This window comes from Fundulus heteroclitus, chromosome 6 (genome assembly GCF_011125445.2).
Source record: "Fundulus heteroclitus isolate FHET01 chromosome 6, MU-UCD_Fhet_4.1, whole genome shotgun sequence".
Classification (NCBI taxonomy): domain Eukaryota; kingdom Metazoa; phylum Chordata; class Actinopteri; order Cyprinodontiformes; family Fundulidae; genus Fundulus; species Fundulus heteroclitus.
In genome coordinates, this window is record NC_046366.1 from 10,822,354 (window position 1) to 10,844,060 (window position 21,707).

The window sequence follows — 21,707 nt, forward strand, 5'->3', positions numbered from 1 at the left end:
TAAACCACCCGAGCATTGTTTCACTGTTTGCTTGAGTATGAGTGCTGAGTTTACCCATTTGCTTGTAAAAATCTTGACAACAATAACAGCCACACTGGACACTTCCCCTTTAACAAACTGACATCCTAGATACAGGATTAGGACATGGATCAGCTTCTGTCAGTTACAAGTGTTACAATCTGATTATTGAAGGATCTTGAACAGAGGAGTTAAGAAGGGGCTCATCATGAGAGCTCAACAAAGATAAGACTTCAGCTGAACTCCAACAGATATCCTGAAATAAAATTTACAACATCCCAATTACTTGAGTGGGGTGGATATCAGCTCACAGATCTGACTGTTGAAGAACCTTCCCCAGTTTCCAAGCATGTTGTCGTAAAATGTGTTCATACTCATTTTAAGTGATAGAAAAAAGACAAATTGAAAATAAACTGTATCGTCTGCATTGGGGAGGGGGGGATCTAGGGGAAGCTGAGGTACTCTGGCGACACTCAATGGCATCTTAAAGGCAGGAGCATACATTAGATTTTTAATTATCACCTTAAATTTTTTTGCAGACTTCCTTTGAGTGATTCATCTAACCCTAACCATGCAGATGAATAAAATAAAACTAAATGTAATTAAATGTACAGTTCTGTGACAAACAGGTTTCATGTGGTGATTTTGTTTGTTAAGGGCAAAAATATATATATATATATATTCCAACCAACGTGGACCTATTTTGAAAAACTAATAGCCCCCTTTTCAACTTATGAACCACACCTTTTGGTTAAATTTCTAAACCTGTAGCCACAGCTTATTAGTGCCTGACCATCAGAATTAAGCACTGAAACAGAACCTGTATGACAACATGAAGTTAGCTTATGCCCCTTTCCCATGGTGACACATCCGTAGGTGGTTTTCCATTACAACACATAACGTTTTTCATCAGCCGCCAAGCACAAAAATGCATGCACATCTGCATTGGGCCACAGTATTGATTTGGAGGCTTCCATCTCTGTTAAGTGCCTAATGATATACTCAGTAGCTACTGTGGCTGTTGCGTGTCATTTTTTATATATAGCAGGTCTGATTCTTGTTTTGTATTCACTCTAGTTATACAAACAGTGACTGATTGTCTTCAGTTCCACGTAACCGTTACTAATGGAAAAGCCAAAAAAAACGAGTTGACCCTTAGAAAACCGCTCTGAGTTGGTAGTAATAGAAAAGTTGTGTTCCTGAAAAGCAACACACCAAGCCTGGATCTGAAGAAATCAAGTACCAGCAAGATTTTAAGATTTTGACAATGAACAAAAGTGATACTAACCACTGAGGCAAAAGTCCCACTATATCTGTTGTACATTCTTATCACTACTGCACTTTATATTGTAATGTTATTTTATTCTGTTACAATCTTATTACATAGTTGTAAGTTGTATGCAATGACCTTTCGTTTTGTATCCATTCTGTGTATTCAAAATGACAATAAAGTTTGTCTAAGTCTGTAAGTCTAAGTAAAATAGAATTTGACAAACAGAACAACCCACCTACAGTCAAACACAATCAAGGAAATGTGATGGGCTCAGGCTGCTTTGCTGCTTCAGGACCTGGATAACTTACCATTAAGCTCTCTACTAGAGAATCCATTTGTGACCTTAAACTGAAACTCAATTGGGTTATGAAGAATATCGATATCAGTGACAATATTTATTTCCGTCCGTCCGTCCAGTAGAGGGAGCAAAATGTTCTAAAACAAGATATAACAAGTAATTTAAACATATCCCAAAACACACAAGATGAGAAGTTAATAAATCACTGGAAGATTTACATCAGGATGACAAAGCTTCACTTGAAATGAAAGCTGCAGTGTAAAGATTTGTGTTTGGGAAGTTTTTAAGCTGTCTATTGTATGAGCTTTCTGTATTTGCACATGGCGTGTAGACCTGAGTGCTTTTGTTGGATAGAAGTCCTTATCTAGGAATCAAATGGAGTAAAGTCAAAATGTTTCATACTTCCCACTCCAGAAATTAGATGGGCAGTAGCATTTTGTACCAGCAGTAAGCGAAGTAGGGACAATTGATCTAAACTCACGTACAAGTAATCCAGATGAGCAGAAATTAAAACATGAATTACTTTCTCAAGATCTCTGGGAGAGAACTTGGCTAAAAGTCTCCACTGGAAAAAGTTTGATTTTACAACGGTGCTGATGTGACTGTGTATTTTAAAAAGAACTGTCAATTGTCACACCAAGGTTTCTCACAGAGGGTTTTGTGTAAGGAACCAGGGGCCCAAAAAAGGGATCTGGGTAATTTTTCAAATTAGTTTGAATTAAATTCAATATATTCAATTACATTTTATTTATATATCTCAAATTCACAACACATGTCATCTCAAGGCACTTCACTGAGTCAAATTCAAGCAAATCATACAGACAGATTGATCAAAAGGTTTCCTATCTAAGGAAACCCAGTAGACTGCAGCAAGTGTTGACAAGCAGCATTCAATCTTCCTGAAAGAGTGTAGAGCCACAGTGGACAGTTGTCTGCATTGTCGATGGTGTTGCAGCAATCCCTCATACTGAGCAAGCTTGAAGTGACAGTGGAGAGGAAAACTCCCCTTTAACAGGAAGGAAAACCTCCAGCAGAACCAGGCTCGGTGTGAACGGTCATCTGCCTCGACTGACTGGGGGTCAGAGAGACAGGGCAGAGAAACAAAAGCACAGAATTACAGAATCCAGCAAGCCATTCTGTTAGATGGTAATGGCTGATCATCTGGTGTCGCAGATAACAGAACGTCAGACCAGGTGTACTTACTATGAAGAGAAAAAAAGACGGAGAGAACAAAAAGTTAAAAGCTGAAATAACAACAAACAATGTAAATTGGAGAACAATAGTCGAACTCAGCAAAATGAGAAAAATAAACCCTGTTCTCTTCCAGCAGCCTAAGCCTATAGCAGCATAACTATAGAGGTAGCTCAGGGTAACCTAAGCCACTCTAACTATGAGCTTTGTCAAAAAGGAAAGTTTTAAGACTATTCTTAAAAGTAGACATGGTCTCTGCTTCACGGACCATAAATGGGAGTTGGTTCCACAGGAGAGGAGCCTGATAACTAAAGGATCTGCCTCCCATTCTACTTTTAGAGACTCTAGGAACCACCAGCAGACCTGCAGTCTGAGAGCGAAGTGCTCTGTTAGGAACATAGGGGGTAATCAGAGTTCTGATATATGATAAGTTTTGGTCCTCCTCTCACCATCCTCTGTCCCTTAAGTTCCGGGCAACTTATCTATTGGATGTTCCACATGCCAATCATTAGCAGTTAGCGTTGGTGTTAGTCGTTCATCGTAGCTCGACTGCTCTCGCCGTATACTTTGAACAAGTTTATGAGAAGAAGAGGAAGGCCTCAGTAGAAAGAAATAAGACCAGCGTGAATTGGTGAGATTTATTTTTCACATGATCCCCTGGAGGAGTAGAAAAGCAGGTTCAGGTCTTACACATGTGTAATTATTCAAAAAGTGACTGACGCTACCTTTAAATGGAGTTTTTAATCCTGTATAGCAGACGTACAACAGATGCACATTTAGGCATATAGAGCACAAATAATCAAAATTAAGCATCATCAGGATAACTGCATCAAGATCATGGCAAATTCCCTCATGTACAATCCTTGGCATGTGTGGAATATGCTTCAATTAGCATGAGTGGGAACCATATACCATATTGTTGTACTTGGTGCAATGGGTAGAGCAGGCAGCTTATGTATAGGGGCTCACAGTTCTGGATGCAGCTCCCCTGTGTTTGATCCTGAGCTATTTATTGAAGGTCTTCTCCTCTCCTCTTTCCTGTCCACTAAACTGTCAAATTAGTGCCACAAAAGAATATAAACTGAAGAGAAATTGCCACTGTAGTCTACAATGCATCAGTATTGGGAACAAATAGTTTTATATTCCAAAGAACCTCTGCCCAGTTATGATTATATTACTCAAGGTTTACTGAAACGAGACATTGAGGGTTACATTGAGTCCTACAAAACATTTCTGTACAAAAGGAGCTTTTACAAGCTCCCCTTGTGTGCACTGAGCTGGATGTGTGTTGTCTATCACCTTCTGCCGAGCTTTACTTTATCCCTTTGCTGATTGCAGGAAGCACCATGCAAACAAAACCTATCATTACCTTACAGTCAGGCTTTGGAAAGATTAGTTGTGCTTCTGAACAAGCCCGCCGTTACCTAATATGTTATGCTTCTATTCTTTGGGCCAAATCGGACAACAGTAGACACTGCAGTGACTGCAAGATGTGATATTTAGTTACATTTATAACTGACAAAACAGGTTAGTTCACAGTTTATAGAAATTAGTCCAGTCCAAATCCACTGTTGAAGAAGAGCTTGGAATGAAGCTAACCAACACGATACGATGTGTTATTTGCCGTGGCCCCACCTGATATGTCAACAGTTTGTCTTTTCTTCACACCGTGCAGGTGGGATTAGCGCGGATGCAACTTGGGATCAACGGTAAGCGCTGGTAATGCCGAGGTTGTTTTCTTTTTCATGCGGGAGCAGGATGTCGGTGTTGCTTTGCGCTGGATGGAAGGAATGGGTGTGCTTTGCGCCGTAGAGCAGGTTCTAAGAGGATGTCATTTTACACCAGTACTCAACATGTTTGCTTCTGTAGGTCTTGGATTGCTTTGTTTATTGAAGATTTCAGCTAAACTTTTGCACTCCTTTGCATTCAAGTAATCTGCTTAATTAAAGTGCCTAGCACTGTGGATGTGTTGTGCGCACTTCTTTGAGAGTTACTAGGTTACTTGCGACAACACAAAAACGTCTTTAGTGGCATGTAAGGGGGTTAAAATATCACACGTTTTCTGGGCTGATTTAAGGACGAAATTAGGTCCACCATCTGACGCACACTCATGTTGCACCCCTGCTAGCCCATTATCTCATGTTGTCATCTCTCCCTTTCAAGATATGGGGATCCTCTGGCAACCCCCCCCCCCCCTCCCCACCATCCATCCAAGACCCGCACCTCTTTGCTTCACACACACACACACACACACACACACACACACACACACACACACACACACACACACACACACACACACACACAGTGGGCCAGTGTTCTCCCCTCGGGGGGTTGACCGAGATGAAAGAAGGTGTGGTGAGGGGTTACTAAAGCAGGAGATGAAACAGATGACATGACCTCACTCCTCATCGTGTCTTTTGCTCGCCTCGCTTCCGATATAAACCACTGGCATTTCCTTTTAGCATTGAGGTACAACTCCAGTTTTGGTTTCAGCGCAACCCTTTTTCTACATTTCACGCTACCATCTTCAATGTGTTTGATCCGGATTCTATGCGACATAACTGCGATGTGGAAAGAGGAGGACGAAATGGTTTTGAAAATTCTTTACAAGGGTAAACCTTAAAGAAAGTGTGACATGGATGTTTGATATTTAGCCCCCTTTCATCCAATATTTATACATAAAATGACTATGTGGCTTCGGGACTTAGTAAAAAGGGTCAACCTGTGTGTAATTTAAGCTCAGTAGGTCCAGCTGTTTTTTAAGAGGTTTATTCGCGAACATTAGCAGCATACTGGAGACCCAAGTAACACAGGAGACAGGCCAGAGATGACATTACAACTGTCCTGCCAGAGAGACACAAAAAAAACAAAAAAACAGAACAGTGTTGTAAGGTCAACTCTAGGGAATATGTCTGCAGTCTTCCACGAGTGAAACAGTGTTTGTAATGAAACACTCCCATCGTGTGGAACCCTGGTGTTACTGCAGGGGTGACATTTGCAAGTGCCAAAAGCATTTCTGATGGTCAAAGGGTCTGAGATTTATTCATTAGATGTACTATCGTAAAATCAGGGCTGTTACTGAATTTAATGCCATACTGGGGCAGAGCTCCCAGTTGTAAGATTGTCTATAGTAGCCTGTAGTCACTTTTTGTTGCCCTGCTCTTTGTCGTTACTCTGACACAGGAAGCACAAGTAAAGGTAAAACTAGAAAGATACATTAATGATTGTTTGAGAATATTTATCCTAAAACAACAAACATCTAAGCTTTTAACTTCATTGTAGCTCTCGCTATATGTTTTGGACCCTTGACCCCTACAGAAGTTAAACCTCCCCTTCCGTTTTTGTACACTCCAGCAGGTGTTCTTGTAGGGATACCTTGTATTTTGCTCTGTTGATCTTCCTATTCTCTCACCAGCTTCCCTGCTCTGCCAAAGAAAAAGAGTAACCCTACCATCAAGCTGCAAGAAATATGTTTCGTGGTGGGTTGATTGTATATTTTCCACCACCTTTGTTTTGCATTTAGGCAACTGCTAATTTATTTTAAAGGTAATTGGCTGTACTGAAGTTTGTTTAGTGGTAAAAGAGTAAAATAAACACTCTGAGTTCCTAGATTGCTATTTGTCAATTATTTCCCTTTCTTTCCTCTTTACTACTTATTACTACTAGTGTTGCATCATCAGATGAAATCCAAATACAATTTATTGAAGTCTGTGGTTGTAACATGAGAAAACGAGTTAAAGGGGTATGACCTCTTAAATTTTTTACGAAGATTTTAACTTTTTTTGTTATTGAAGTAGAAAAATCTGAGATTTTATTCCAGATGTTGTTACCAAAATAATGTTGGAGGACCTACTTGATGACATAAATGATCCTAATGGCTGTTAACTAGCCTTCAGGGGCTTCTTCTGTCATCTGGTTCAATTTCCTGCCTCTTTCTGCAGGCGCCTGCTGGATAGATTGCCTGGTACCTCTGGCACCCAGCCTTCAGCTAAATACGCACAGTCCTGTTGAACTGGCCAAATACTGTGTGTGTTAGTCATTAAATCAATATGTACTTTGTGTCCAAATGGGTGTGCACACGTGTGTATAATGGGTCTGTTCATGTGCGTTTCATGCATACTAATATATATATATATATATATATATATATATATATATATATATATATATATATATATATATATATATATATATATATATATAGTGTGAGTCTTCAGGAGGTGCTGGGTGGAATAGGGGACAAGGAAGGTACTATTAAGTTTCATATTGATTCACGTGTGCTTGTGTTTATAAAATGCCAATAATGGCCACACCATGCTGTGTACATCCTTCTTAGGATTCACACTGTGTGACCTCCAAAAGATATGGCTCTGGCATTAGTAAGACTATTGGAGCAGCAGAAACACACACAAACAAAAGTTGTTGCTCTTGTTTTCATACATCAGATGACCCAAACCAGGCTAATCTACATTTTAGTTTAACCACATTTTATAAGAGAAATAGCTGTCAGAGGTAGTTTTTTTTCTTTCAGTTTCTGATAAATAGTGTGGGCCATGCTCACTTTGCCCCTGAGAGCAATTATATACCATTTTAAAGTTTTAGCTTAAACAAAGCACAGCTTTGTCACAAACACTCATGCCAAGGATTGTACAGGAGGCACTTTGCCATCATCTAGGATCTTTTGTTATAGATCAACACAAAGCAGTGCATAATTGGTAAGTGGAAGGCAAAGGAAGTGCAGCATACATTTATGTTCAGCCCCCTCTACTCTGTTAACCTGAAATACAATTGAGTGCAACCAATTCCCTTAAAAAAGGCCACCTAATTAGTAAATATGGTCCATCTGTGTGTAATTTAACTCAGTATAAATCCAACTCTTTCATGAAGGCCTCAGAGGTTTATTAGTGAGCTCCCAGTATAACGAAAACCACGTAACCAGCGAACAGTCCATCATGCAAAGATGCAAACCTAAGTGCCAGCCTGGCTGTGAGAACATAATAGGAAAAGTAGGCAAGTAGCCAAGAGGCCTATTGTAACCCATGAGAAGTTGGAGCTCAGGGTGGAAAAATCTCTTAAAAAGGACAGCTATTGGTCATGAACCCCACAAATTAGGACTTTTTAAAAAAGTGGCAGGAAGACAGCTGTTGTTGAAACAAAACCATGATAATTCATACAGCAAACACAGAAGAAGGTGCTCTGGTCAGATGGGGCTAAAATTCAGTGTATTAGCCTAAAAGCAAAACAGTGTGTGTGGTGGCAAACGTAACACTCCATCATCATGTTCAAACATGTCGGTGGCATCGTGATGCTGCGGAGAGGCTCATCTTCATCGGGGACAGGGAAGTCGGTCAGAGCAGATGGGGAAACAAATTGGTGCTGAATCAGACTTTAATTTGTGGGACAAATTTAAAAAAATGCTAGGTTATAAAACTTATCTCAAAATGTGATGAACATCATATTAAAACAAGATGTGGAAAAACTCAACGGATAATTTAACAAGGAATTGTAATGTGTCCGTGCAACATTTCCATTACGCTCAACCAGTCCACACTCTTCCACTGAAACAATCGTGTGAGCTTGTGAACTCCATGTGGCTCTTTTTCACTGAATGCTAGAAATGAATAACACGCATTCAGAAATATAAGCGCCAACATTATTAACTGGTTACACACCCGACTGCTACTACCATAGTCAGTTCATCACTTTTGCCTTTTTTTGATTACCTGTTCCCCACGACTTTATTAACATCTGACAGCACTTAGAGGAGCTCTTATGGTGCCGGGGGTGGGGGTGGAGGGTGCTGCTGGTGTTTTTGTTGTTTGAAGCTTTGGATGCAGATCTGAGCAGCAGTTGGTTATATGAGGGAGAATATACTGCAGTAATTCCCTAATTACACTCACAAGCAGCTCCTCGGTGAGCTCCCATGTTTGCCGCTGCAGGTTTCTCCAAAAAGAGATTAACCAAAGTATGCAAGCAAGCTCGCATACACAGACCTTTCCTGAACAGAGACGTCATTTGAGGATTTTATATCAGATACCTGACAGCAAGAGTAAGATTACTTGTGGAAAGCTTGGTGTGTGCCAGGTAAAAACCTCTAGATGGCAATATTGTCCTGTAGTTTTTCCAATGATAAAGCAATTAATCTGTTCCCGACTGCTATCCAGGAGTCAGGTTTGCTTCTTGAGGGTTTTATTACCTACCTATTACAATTGTACCTGCTACTACCATTCTAGACCACACGATCAGTTCACCTGCATCGCAATTGCAAAATAATACATGAAGGCACAATTACTCTTAAGCCACACTGACTTGTAAATCCCAGTTGCAACACCTCCTTGTCTGCTACATCGTTTTCTGTGTTTGCTACCTGTTAGCATCACGAGTTCTCCTTCTCCACAACCTTGTGGTTTTGGGAGTAACCTAGCCAGCGTGTTGCCAGACCTTGCTGCCTTGATTTGAATACAGCTTGCCTTTCCAGCGAGGCTCCCCCGTTGCTGTGGTTTCCAAGACAGGAACACAATTTTTGTCCGCATCTGACAACACTCGTTTTAATGACTAACTCCGACAAATAATCTAACACTAATAAATGTCGGCATTTGACTTTATGGAAAACAGTCTTTGGTTTGGCAGTGTCTATCACAGCAAGAGTTTCTGCCAGTCTGCAGTGGTTGAAGAAAATATGTATGAGGGGTGGTCTGCTGACTGGTGGAATTTGTTATGCACTATACAAATGGATTCATTCACAGCCAACATGACTCAGTCATACAAAACCACAATAATTAAGTGAATATCATGTTTTTACTAAATCTGTGGCAAACTTGTTTTCTGTTGTGTTTCCATTGTCTTTTATTCTACGGCAAATCCTTGCTGAATTTGAAGGCATCATTAGTGGCAGACCCACGGCCCTAGACTTGCTTTGAACTGTTTGTAAGAATTCAAAACAAACAATTAGTAAGACAGATAGGATCAACCTAGGTGCTAAGGCCTTTCAAAATCACACCACGTGAACAACAATTGGGCAACCTTTAAGGATTAAATTCATTAGTGAACAACTAGACTGTTCTCAGCCAGTATAAAATGTTAATAAATGCTTAGATGGTCACTGGTACAATCAGGCCTTGAGTTTCCACAACTGCACTATTTTTCACTTTTGGGTTGTAGCATTCCCAAGCACCCTTTTTGGTGTTGCTTGGGAATGCTACATCCATTGCCACTGCTTCCTTCTGTAATTTGATAACCACTCCAATGACAAAATAGATTATGGCTAGTAACTAATGATTCTAGTTCTGGAAATCCCACCGGACCCAAGTCCTGGTTTTGGTGGTGCCTCCCACTTCTATTTCATACTAACCAGACATTTTTTGGACACCGGGTGTTGCAATGAATGCTGGCATATCTGTATCTTATAATCATCTTTGACTGTCTCATCTGAATTTTTTTGCACAACTGTCCGTTTGGATTCTGTCAGGAGTGAAGAACACCAGCCTTTATTTCTCTTGTGCTTAGTAGCTATTTTGAGCTGCCATAATTAATTCCTCAGCACTGTTCTTCAGTGACAGATGAGCATAGATTTTTGATTCTATGTGGAGGATTCCTTCCGAGTGCACCCATTGTGGTATCTTCAGTGTGCAAGAAAAGCACATTTGACATTGCACAGCCTTTCTTCCCACATGCTGAAAATCAGCATCTGATGGTGTTTTCACCTTCACAGCAAGACTGACAATGATGACAGGGGCCCTGAAATCATATATACAGGGACACTCTGCAGATGGTTACAATGTAATTGGAAAACTATTTGCAGAAGTGACAGAAGTGAAAGCTGACACAAGTTGGGATTTCATGACATGATCCTCTAAAGTTGGAGTGAGGTGTATTAGGCCAGGGCTGCAGAGGTGTCATAGTCAATGTAAATGGAATAGTCACGATATGGAAGTGGGCAACTGGCATATTGAACATGGGGAAGGTACAAGAAAAGGTTTTAATGATGTGGAAAGTAGAATTTCAAAACCTGTTTATCTTATACAACGAGCATAGCAGGATCATGATAAGAGATCTTTAAACTTGCTGCAATGTTGCTACAGTCTTCAAGATGCCATGTAGGTCTTGGGGAGTTTGGAGCTGTCTTAACATTTACAAGCCATTTACCATTTAACATGGGGTCAGAAAGATGCCTTTTTCTCTTTGATTCTGATTCTTTCGGTACCACTTTACAATGTGGCACCCCTTATAGATGGCTACTAAATAGTTTATAGATATATTAATAATTAATCTGTAAACATATTTCATCTAGCGTTGCTTGAATAAAAAAATGTCATACTAAGTTACTACCTTGTAAGCTCAAATCGCTCAGTTTTGTCTGTTTACAGATTAATTTCTAACATATTTAGAAATAATTGTCAGCCATCTATTAGGGGAGCCTTCTTGTAAAGTGATACCATTCTTTCCTGTACCTCTTTAGCTGAATAACTAAAGGCAGGGTAATTTTAGACTTCTCTTTTGATCAAATGCGTAGCTAGTTTCCCACTGTGTTGAGCTCAATTTAGATCCTCTTCCTTCATGAGGGACAATGCACGTTGTGTCTGTGGATTATTTTGCATCTTGCAGCCATGCCAAAAATCAGTGGTAGTGGTACCAGTTTATCAGTGTCGGGACAGTAGCACAATATGTAGGTAGTAGGTTAGCATACACATCTTCTAGCAGATCTTCAGAAAGTGCTTTATCACACAGCAATGACAAAAGGCACAGGCGCTTGACATCCATCTTTTTTATGGTCAAGCCAGTTGCACTTATGCAGCTGAAAATGTCTAACCTGTTGACTTCCCTTTGCCGCACATCTTCAACCTCAGGCTGTGATCGGCAGTTCTTGCAGACATTAGGTGAAAAGCACTTTGTTAATATAAGTCCTAAAACCCTTTGTCTATAGAACCCGTCCTGCTAATTTTACATTAACCAGTTGAACATTAATCTGGGTCAGGTCTGAGCCAGCATGGCTTTATTTACATGTCTTTCACCCATTATTTGCCAGGATTGCTGAAGGTTGGATCTGAAACTGAATCTGACTGATGTTTTAGTGCTGGCGGTGGTCAGAGGGCCTGGTGGCGCCGGTGCATGGCAGCCTCGCCTCTGTCAGTGTGCCCCAGGGCAGCTGTGGCTATTTACATGGCTCACCACCGTCAGGGTGTGAATGTGTGTGTGAATGACTGACTGTAGTGTAAAGCGCTTTGGAGGTCGTCAAGACTAGTTAAAGCGCTATACAAGTACAAGTCATTTACCATTTCATACTCTGAAAGATCTAACCTAAAATACCTGCATGCTCCCTTGAACACATTTAGTGGGGGGAAGCATAAAAACAAGGAGAACTACAGGAAATGCAATGGATGGCATTTGATGCAAAGAGATTTAATCTTGTCAATTGATTCTGACAAATGGCTGACATGTACCATTTCCATGAACTCAAGACAAAAACTGGGACCGACACAAATCCATTTAGCAGTTTATAATATAGGGGGAGACTCCAATCAACGTGTTAAAGTAATCTGATGATCGATAAAGTATCAAATCCTGTGCACAGTATTTCACTTGTCAGGTGTAACTAGAATTATCCATGCCAAAGAAAAACAACTACATTTTTCTCAGAGATGATAGGTTATGCATAATGTGGATTCAAAACATGAATTTCTTAAATAACTATAGGTGAGCAGGAGAGCTGTCAAGCCGTCGGCCTCATTGGCACAACATCTAGCTTCTGGAGAATTTACCTTTGAGCAATGGAGTCTTTCAGGCATAATGGCATAAAATTAAAATATTAGCCAATTAAAATAAATAAATAAATAAATTCTTTACCATCCAGGTTGAGTGAGGAAGACCACTTATGATATTTGAGAAGTTTTATTTTTCTTTTTTTCCAATATTTCTTACAACAATACAGACGTCACAGATTACATAGTTTTACAAACACAAAGCACACCACCATCTTGGCTGCTGATGCCGCTGCGGTAAAGGGAAAAGGGGAAAATGCTCTGGGTTGTTCAGATTGCCAGTACAGCCTTGGGCATCCTTCTTTTAAAGAGCCTTTACTCATTTGTTACAGCTTAGAAAAAAAAAACTGCCATTTGGACTTGCTTCTCGGGACTCTTTTTTTGAAGCACAGCATTAGGGGAATATTAGGGGGGAAAAAACCTTTCTGAGACATGTAGGGGTTGAAAAATACATTTCTGTAGACTATGATCTGATCATGGCGTCACCTCAATCGAGACAAAGAAGAAATGATGGTGAAAAGAAGAAGCTAGGCTGAAAAATTTTTCAAAGAACATTTTCCACCGCTCTGCATGGTTTCAGGAAATCTTGGACAAAAGGAATCTCTCCATTCAATAAAACTAACATTTGCCCTTGCTTTATGATCTAATCTAGTTTTCCAGCGTACCCTGCAGAAAATCTAGACCACCTAAATCTGGACCATCTAATCTTGAGTAGATTATTATTTTTATTATCTTCTTTTTATTCCTGTACATTCAAATAAAACTTCGACAGATCTTGAAATGATCTTTTTTCTTTTTTTTCAAAAATACAGAAGGCCTTTTATTCCAGCCATTTTTTTCCCCCACACACATTAGTCCAAACCGACTTTTCACTTAAAAAAAGGGATTTAAATGCATACTTCGGCGTGTGTCTTTTGATGGTCATGTGTGTGAGTGTACAAGTGTGTGTGAACTCCATGTCATTTACACCCAACATTGTAAACTTACATAGAACTATATTACATGTGCTTGCACTGCATTTTGGAGGGGAGCGAATTTGGTTTACTTCACTAAAAACACCACAAACAGGGAGGGAAAAAAAAGAGGTTTGGGAAAAGAAGAAGTGGAGGACAGCGAGTGTCAAACTTCTTTTCAAAGGTTCTGAAGGTCAGTTTGGTTGAAAGCTCAATCGTGGTGGATGGTCCTTTTTTTTTTAAACACTCAAGCAAAGGTTCTGTGAGGAAAAGAGTTTTTTTTTTTTTTACAACAGAAAAAAAAACAAAACAAAAATTAAAACGAAGAAGCTTTCTGTCGAGTCATCAATGTTGCACCTGCTGTCCAGCTAAGAGTCAATTTTGAAAGAAGCGCAGGAAAAAATGGGGGTTCGTCCCCAGCAGCACGAAGCTGCCAGGAGTCAGCAGGACTTTGCTTGGTTCTGAGGAGATGAGGGGAGGTTTCCACTGAAAAAGTCCTTCAGTGGAGCATTTCTGCTTAACATCTGGGACTTCATCTTCCCAAATTTTATTCTCTTTCTGCAAATGAACGATCAGTCAGTCAGCAAGAGTGTCCGTGAGTCACTTCTTCAAGAGTGTCGGCCTCCTAAAAGAGCCAGAGGAGTCTCAAAGACTGCCTTGTTGTCTCTAAAAGCTCTCAGAGGCGTCGGATCTACGGTCCACAGGAGAAAACTAACGGTGACAGGGGAGAGGAGGCGTCCGGGGAAGGATGAGGGGGGGCGGCCGTTGTGCTCTTTACAAGTAGACGCGCCTCAGGTCTCCAGGTGAGGTGATGGTGTTGCACTGCGGGCATAGCTTCTTGTTTCCCTGTGGAGGACGGACAGAGAGGAGTTAGCTTGGCTGCTGAGAAATCGAAGCAAAAATGTAGCTTTATTCCAGCTAAATCTAAGCCTTTTTATCACGGTACAGGTGTTCACGGTGAGGATATTTATTCACATAAAAAAGACATTTCTGAATAATGAATTTAGTTTGGGACTTCAGTTCAAACACTTATAGAGATTTGTCACACACAGAGGGATATAGTTCAAGTGTTAATTTTAAATGGTATAAGTTACAAACAATGAAAACCCAAAAGTCAGTTTATTGCAAACTTAGTATTGTGTCTAAAATAGCTATCCACTCTTCTTCCAAATTCTGGGACCTTGGTTCCCAAAGGTAATTCAAAATGTCCTTTTATCTGAAAGAGGATTTTGGAGCAGTGAGTAACAGGCCTGTCCCCATTTTCTCCTAAGCTTCTGATGTTGACTCAGGTTCAGGAGTGACTTGACTCGGGGATTGCTGCTCATGTCCTGGATCTGTCTGTGTGTGCTGGATCCTGAAGCTCTGACTCCAGCTGTAGTTCACGGCCTGTCAATCTTGCCCCGACTCTTAAACGGGCTATGCCTCAAAATAAATTCACGGCTGCAGTTGTCCATCTTACTTCTGCACCCTTTTCTCTAATAGACCTTTACCTTCTACTGTTGGATGTAACACCTTGCCAGCTTCCTTAGGGTCTTACCCTCCTGGTGCAGGACTTAAATGACAAGTCAGCAGTCTTCCCTGTTCTTGTGTAGGCCATAACATGACATCTCTATTGTAATTTTTTGATGAACTAATATTTAGGTTTTCATTGGCTTCAGAAATATATTACTCTGTATGTAATCAGTCTATGTATTAGTTTCACAGTGCATTCCTGTGTACTTTTCAATAATATTCTAGCTCCTTCAGATGCACCTAAAAAACCTGAAAGTCAGTTGGTTGAAGATCAAACGCATGTAGAGGCTCAACATTCACAACTAAGTCAAAGTTCACCAATGTTTGGCAGAAGTACTAACATTCACTACATCCTTCCTACAGCGTGGGTCTAACTCAACCCGTTTACAGCAGCGCACCGTTTCCTCCCCCTGCCTTGCTTTGATAGCGTGCCATCTGCAGTAAAGCAGCAGGTCATAATGTGCAACACCGGGTGGAGAGCACTCCTCTACTCTGAGTGGGTGGTCTCAAGCATTGTCCACCCGCTGTCTTTTCAGCTTCCCTTCCATCCACTTTGTTCTGGGTTGGCCGCTAACAGCAAGCTGCAGGCGCCTACTTTGCATTAGTTTGCACCGTGGAGTGATTACAGGAGAAATGTGAGATGGCCAAAAAATATGTAGATAAATGGTCAACAGGGAGCAGAAACAAAGCAAGTTGCTCACTTTATATTGGTTGACCTCATAGCAAGAACAGAAACTGTACTTTAAGGGTTAAAGACATTGCTTTTTATCATTTTGTGACATAATCACATTTTAAATGTGCACCATCCACAAATAGTGGGATGGCAAAAACGTTTTACCTCTTCGTTCAGTGGCCTGAGGCAGGTTTATGAGAGAAATGTTTCCAAAGAATCAGAGTCAGAGTCATATGAACACAAATTATTTAAAGTGCGATTGAATTAGTAGTCAGAGGTTTTATGTGCAATCTTTATAAGCATGATCATTAAGTTTGTTATTAGGGTCAAGTAATTATACAGAAACAAATTCAATAAGTTTTAGAAACAAGACCTGGGTGTCTGAAAATATCCTGCCGTTTAGATATATACCCCATGGTGGAGCATGGTGGGGTTACCATCGTGCTGTGGGGCTTTTTCACTGCTGGTAGTACTGGTGTGTTACAAGGATAAGGAAGAGAAACACATTCAGATTCTTTAACCTCAACTCAAAAAAAAGTTGAGTGTTCAAACAGGACAGAAAACACATTAAAGCTGCTATTTAAAGTGGAGGAACATTAAGCTTCTGCAACACTCTTTCCAAAATCATGACCTTCAAGCTAATGAAACATTCTTAAGAGTATGTTTAAAAGTACAGCCTATGCCAGGAAAAGCAAATCATTTAAATGAACTCTACCCATTCTGCTATTCAAAGTCAAACACTGAATAGCTCATAATTATAACTTAATATTTCTGACAATGAGTGTATAGGAAGTTAACCAGAACAATTATTCTTATCATATCGTCCTAACTATGAGTGACAAGCTACAAATGACTGACATAATTTTAAGCTACAGCTGCAGGTTATGCAGATGCTTTACTTCTCCATAAATAATAATCCTTGGTAATTGAAGTGAGCATAGTCCATTGCGGTTTGCACACCAGTTAAAATTTACTACTGCTGTGCAGAGCGGTCGGTAAGAACATTGGAGTGTGCATGCTGCGCTCCAGCTGCTCTACACATTACGGCATTAAGGAGCAGGCAGGGGGCGGTGGTGGTGTTCACTGGATTCCTCGCCGTTTGCTTTGATCGGTTTGGCCCTGCCTTATTTTACAGCTGTCTCCAGGCTATGAGTTTAAAGCCGCATACGTTAGCACGCACAGAAAATACAGGTACACACAGCACTGTTGGAAACTAAATTACAATTTAGGTAACGAATAAAACATGCGCAGGCCGCTGTTTCCTTTGTACTCAGATGAAGTTCTCCATGAATCAGCATTGATTTTAAATTAAAGTCATGTACCAAATAATCATTAACACACATAAATGCCAAATAAAAGCTTATTAAAGGCAGACCATAATATCCCGCGATGCTAAATCAGAGATGCTCTGAGCTTTGATTGAATTTGATCCTCACCACCAGAGGACCAGCTCCCTTCACTGTACACTAATCACAGTTACTGTCGTTTGCTCTTCACGGTGACAGAAACTCGACACTGCAGCAACACTTACATAGAACTTGGTTGCTGAATTAATAAATGGCAAACTTATATAAAATATGGAAACATGCAGTGGAGAATGAAGTGGTTATAAGTTTAGGAAGAAAAGACACTGAAGAATTGTAGCATTTTTACGCCAGGGTCATCAAAATCTTTTTATGTTTTGTGAGAGCAAATGTTTGGCTGATGGTACAGCATAAGCAGGAAGAGATATTTAATATTTTAGCAGAAATGAAGCTGCTTGTGGACTGCTTGTACAAGGAAAGCTCCAAATGTGCAAAGAAAAAAAAAAAGAAAAAAAAAAAAACACTAACCAAGAGAGTTGGGCTTCTGTTCAATAAGAGTGGACTTTATTAAATTATCCTATTGTCACTATGTCAAGTAAAAAAAATTGTTTTCGTGTATGTATATATATATATATATATATATATATATATATATATATATATATATATATACATTACATACATTACATTACAATACATTTTTTTCTCGTTAGAGCTGCAATATATATTTAAAACAACTGTAATTACCAAGGACCACTGGAATGTAATATTTTGGCTGGCCATCATAGTAAAGTGGCAATCTCTGCAAGGGATGTCTCAGCACGGCCAAAAAGGAGGGACTATAAACATAAATCCAGTTCTGTTTACACTGATCACAAGTTTAAGACAGCAACGTTTAGTTTGGGGGGAATCCCCAAACTAAACGCTGCTGAAAAATAAGTAAAAAATAAGTTTCTTGAAATGAGTGCATTTGTCCTTGATTTGAGCAGGTAAACAATTAAATGAGTGTTTTTAGCCCTAAAATAATAAAATACATAAAATAATAAATTAGATATACTACACTTGAAATAAGATGATGGAGATGAGTTGTTCCCATTTTAAGTGCAAAAATATTATTCCATTAGCAGATAATCTTATTTACCTGCTCAAATCATGGACAAATACACATTTCAAGACAATTTTACTTGCTTTTGGTTCTCTTTTTGCATTGTAGTTCCTTTCACTGAAGCTAAGGGACCGAGCCCGACTCCTGAAAAACAGCACCAACCCTAACCTACAGCCAAACCCAAGACTGGGCTTGGTGCTTTACACAACTGCATCCAACGGCTTGCATTGCACCTGCTGATGCAAAGCTTGGTGACGTAACCACTGAAATCCATTCCATAAAACCCTTACACTGTCTGTTCTAGAGCTGATCTGAAGGCCATATGAAGCTAAATTTGTTGATGTAGACGGTGTAGAAAGTTCGTGACGTCTGGGCCACAGGATCCACTGACCACGCTTTAGGACGTTACAAAGCCAATCTCTTAGGCTGTCTTAAAATGACACAGGCATTGTGCTGCAGGGAAATTAGTAGCAAGGAAATTTCATGACTAGAGTTATTGCTAGGACAGGGATATATGGACCAAAAGTAATATCTCAATATTTTTAGGCTGAATGCTGATATACGATCTTGTATGGGTTTTTTTTCTCTATAAATTATTAAAAAAAGCCTCTCTGAATCCAATCTTAATCTCAAATGTCTCACAGGCACATTTATTAAACAATAGTTGTAGAAACAACTGAAAAAAACATGTATAATTATAATGGAAATAGGGCATCTTTTTTTATATCTATATCCTTTTTGTTTATTTCGCTATTTTTAAAAACTCGATATATAGCCCAGCTCTAGTTATTGCACAGGTAGGGTGCCATTATGGTCTTCTGAAGGCCACTGATTCTTCCATACGTTTGTAGAAACGGTCTACATGCTCGGGGCTGGATTTTATATGCCTGTGGCCATGAAGGCGATTTGAACATCTATGTTCTCTAAGGAGGGGAGCCAATACTTCAGACTACACGTTGCATTTCATTCCGGGTTTTCTATTGCAATTTAGTACAATTTCTAGTGTTGGGGCAGAACTACAACAGCAAGAAAAGATCTGTAATTTTTTTGTCAAATTTAGCCTTACATTATGGGTCTGGAACTAAAGTCTGTGTTTAGACACAGTAATTCTATGCAGATATATATTTTTCCTACGATGCTCCATGTTACATTGCATTTTGTACTCTACGTTCTGTATGAGTGATCAGTAATACAGCTGCCATTGCTTCCCTGAGATTAAAAAACAATATCCCTTTTAATGTCTGCGGGTAGAAGAAGACTTTTTGTTTGAAACAATGTGATAGAATGGGAATAGCAGAAAAAAAGGACAGCAGTAAGCAGCTTATGTAAATAGGAGGCGATCTGAGAGAGGGGGATAGCATAGAGACTGTTCATTTTCACAACTTAAGCAACACTGTTTTCTTCTGCTCTTTGTTAAGACATTAGCACTGGCTAATTACACTCAACTGAATATATTAGCCTAACTAATAACCTACAAAATCCCATAAGGTGTGTGTGCACAGACCTGAGGCACCATGTCTTAGATATTGGAGCTCTGAGTTCACTACGTTATTCCAACACCTTAACAAGCCTTTTGGGGACCATTCCATCTAAGCTCTTCCCCTACTGAGGCTAAGAGTGTTTGCACTGCCTGGATTGTGTGTGCAATATTAGAACAGGTCATTTGGGGAATATTCCATTTTAGTTTCTCCCTGTTGGGCACGAGAACAGAGAGAAAGTCACTGACTGTGAAATGAGGCGGCAATAATTGCATAAAATGAGGAGCTGCAAGAAAGCGGAGTCCGAGGAGAATGTGCGTGTGTGTGTGTGTGTGTGGATGAGAGTGTGTGTGTGTGTGGGGGTTTAGGCGTACCAGAGTCCTGAGCCAGCACTCTTCACAATGGACGTGCCAGCACTGGATGGACGTCAGAGGCATCGTGTAGGAGTCCTAAAGAAGAAGAGGGAGAAACGGAGACATTTTAGCCGATTCGCAGGGACGCGCGTCGCCAACTAACAACCAGAACTGAACGTTCCCTGACCAGTTCGCCACATCAGAACACTATCCATGGAACAAACGGCCAGTGGGGGGTAAAAACCACCGAGCAAGGCAGCACAATGGGGACGACTGAACCGCCAACCTGCGGGTGATACACACTCACTGACACGACACCGGGCAGGCAACGACTACAGATGGGAGGAGGGGCAGGCACGGGGAAGGGGATGCGGGGCAAAGCCGTGGAGAAGCGCCGCTGTCTTTTTCATCTCAGAAATAACACGGAGAGATGATTTGGGGATGGTGGTGAGGAGGGGACAAAGAGGTGCAGGAAAAGGAGGGAGGTAGCGCCTTACCCTCCGCAGGGGTTGTGGGAGGAGCCTCTTTATGCTGCTGCTGTAGCCACCAATCACAAGGCCCCTGTACAGGCAGTACAGGCCGAGGGGGAGGGACTTAGGTTGCCTCTCTCCAACCTCGGTGGCCAGTGGCCGCGAGCCTGACCACAGCCCTATGCTCTTGATCTCTGCGCCTGGCTTGAGAGCAGGCTTTCTCTGCGGAAGGAGGGGAGGTGGGGTCAGGGAGAGGAGAGTGAGGGGCCAAAGGTGGCAGCTAATCATGAGGCTGAACTCATCGTGCTCGCCGACACCAAAGTGCAACAAACAGGCGCGTGGACAAACGCAAACACACACACACACACGCACGCACACACACACGCACAGATATTAGAGGTTCACTAGTGCCAGCCAGATAACCCGTAACTACACTGTAACAAACCACTTGGTCTTAGTAACTAGACAGAAGATTCAAATAATACTGCTGAAGTGTAAAGATCAACTGACTCGACAATATACCAAGACCCTTTAAGTGTAAGGTACTACTGACGCAGGAAATTAGTAAAATGGCAGATTTCATGTGAATTTAACAGTCTATAGACATTAAATTGATGTAAGACATAGTGCAATGCAAAAATCCAACCTGGCGCACTTTATGTCACCATTACTACAACATATTTTGATTTGTTGCTGGGATTTCATGTGAGAGACCAACACTAAGTAGCAATGAACTGCTACTAAAGCCTTTTCTAACAGAAAAGGTTTTAGGGCAGTAGTATAAAGCTTAGTACTCCACATTACTCCAGACTTTTTGAATTGAGAAAGCTTCCTGGAGAGGAAGCAAAACGTCTTCAACTACGGAAAACTAGTCCAGTTGCTTTGTTTTTTACTTTTTTTGGAATGACCATGACCTGGATGACTGAGAATCTTCACCAGCTTTTCTAACAGAATTGCTCTGTATTTGGCTCCAACCGTCTTGCCATCCGCTCTGACTAGCTTCTCTGTTGAGCTGAAAAAAAGCATTCCCACAGCATGATGGCACCACCACCATGTTTCATTTAGGGGACCTTTTTGTTCAGGCTGATGTGCATCGCCCTGCAGCACACAGAGGTTTGCATGCAGGACAAAAGGTTTAGTTATCTCAGCTAACCAAAGAACCTTTTTTCACATGTTTGACGTGTTCCCATATCTGGCTTTTAGGGAAACCATAAACTGGATGTCTTAAGGCTATTTTTCAACAGGAACCAAAAGAAATGTGTACAACCCTTCACTTGCCATGTGTCTTTCCTTCTACAGGAAAATTGTGCATACATTT

At 40.6% G+C, this 21,707-nt stretch overlaps 1 protein-coding gene across 8 annotated transcripts in view; it reads right to left on the minus strand.

Annotated features, from left to right (window-relative positions):
• Positions 1-12,655: 12,655 nt before the first annotated feature.
• rnf220a (ring finger protein 220a) overlaps positions 12,656-21,707 on the minus strand; it is a 193,576-nt gene continuing 184,524 nt past the window's right edge. For 5 of the 8 annotated variants that reach the window (XM_036138032.1, XM_036138033.1, XM_021323912.2 and 2 more), the window contains 2 exons: positions 19,941-20,015; positions 12,656-14,340 (listed from right to left, as the gene is read on the minus strand). In XM_036138032.1, coding sequence (XP_035993925.1) covers positions 14,269-14,340; positions 19,941-20,015 — 147 coding nt within the window. In that variant the 3' untranslated portion in view covers positions 12,656-14,268. Of the gene's footprint in view, positions 14,341-19,940; positions 20,016-20,416; positions 20,612-21,707 lie in introns of all 8 variants that reach the window. The other 3 variants (XM_036138031.1, XM_021323910.2, XM_021323911.2) reach the window with 1 other exon arrangement.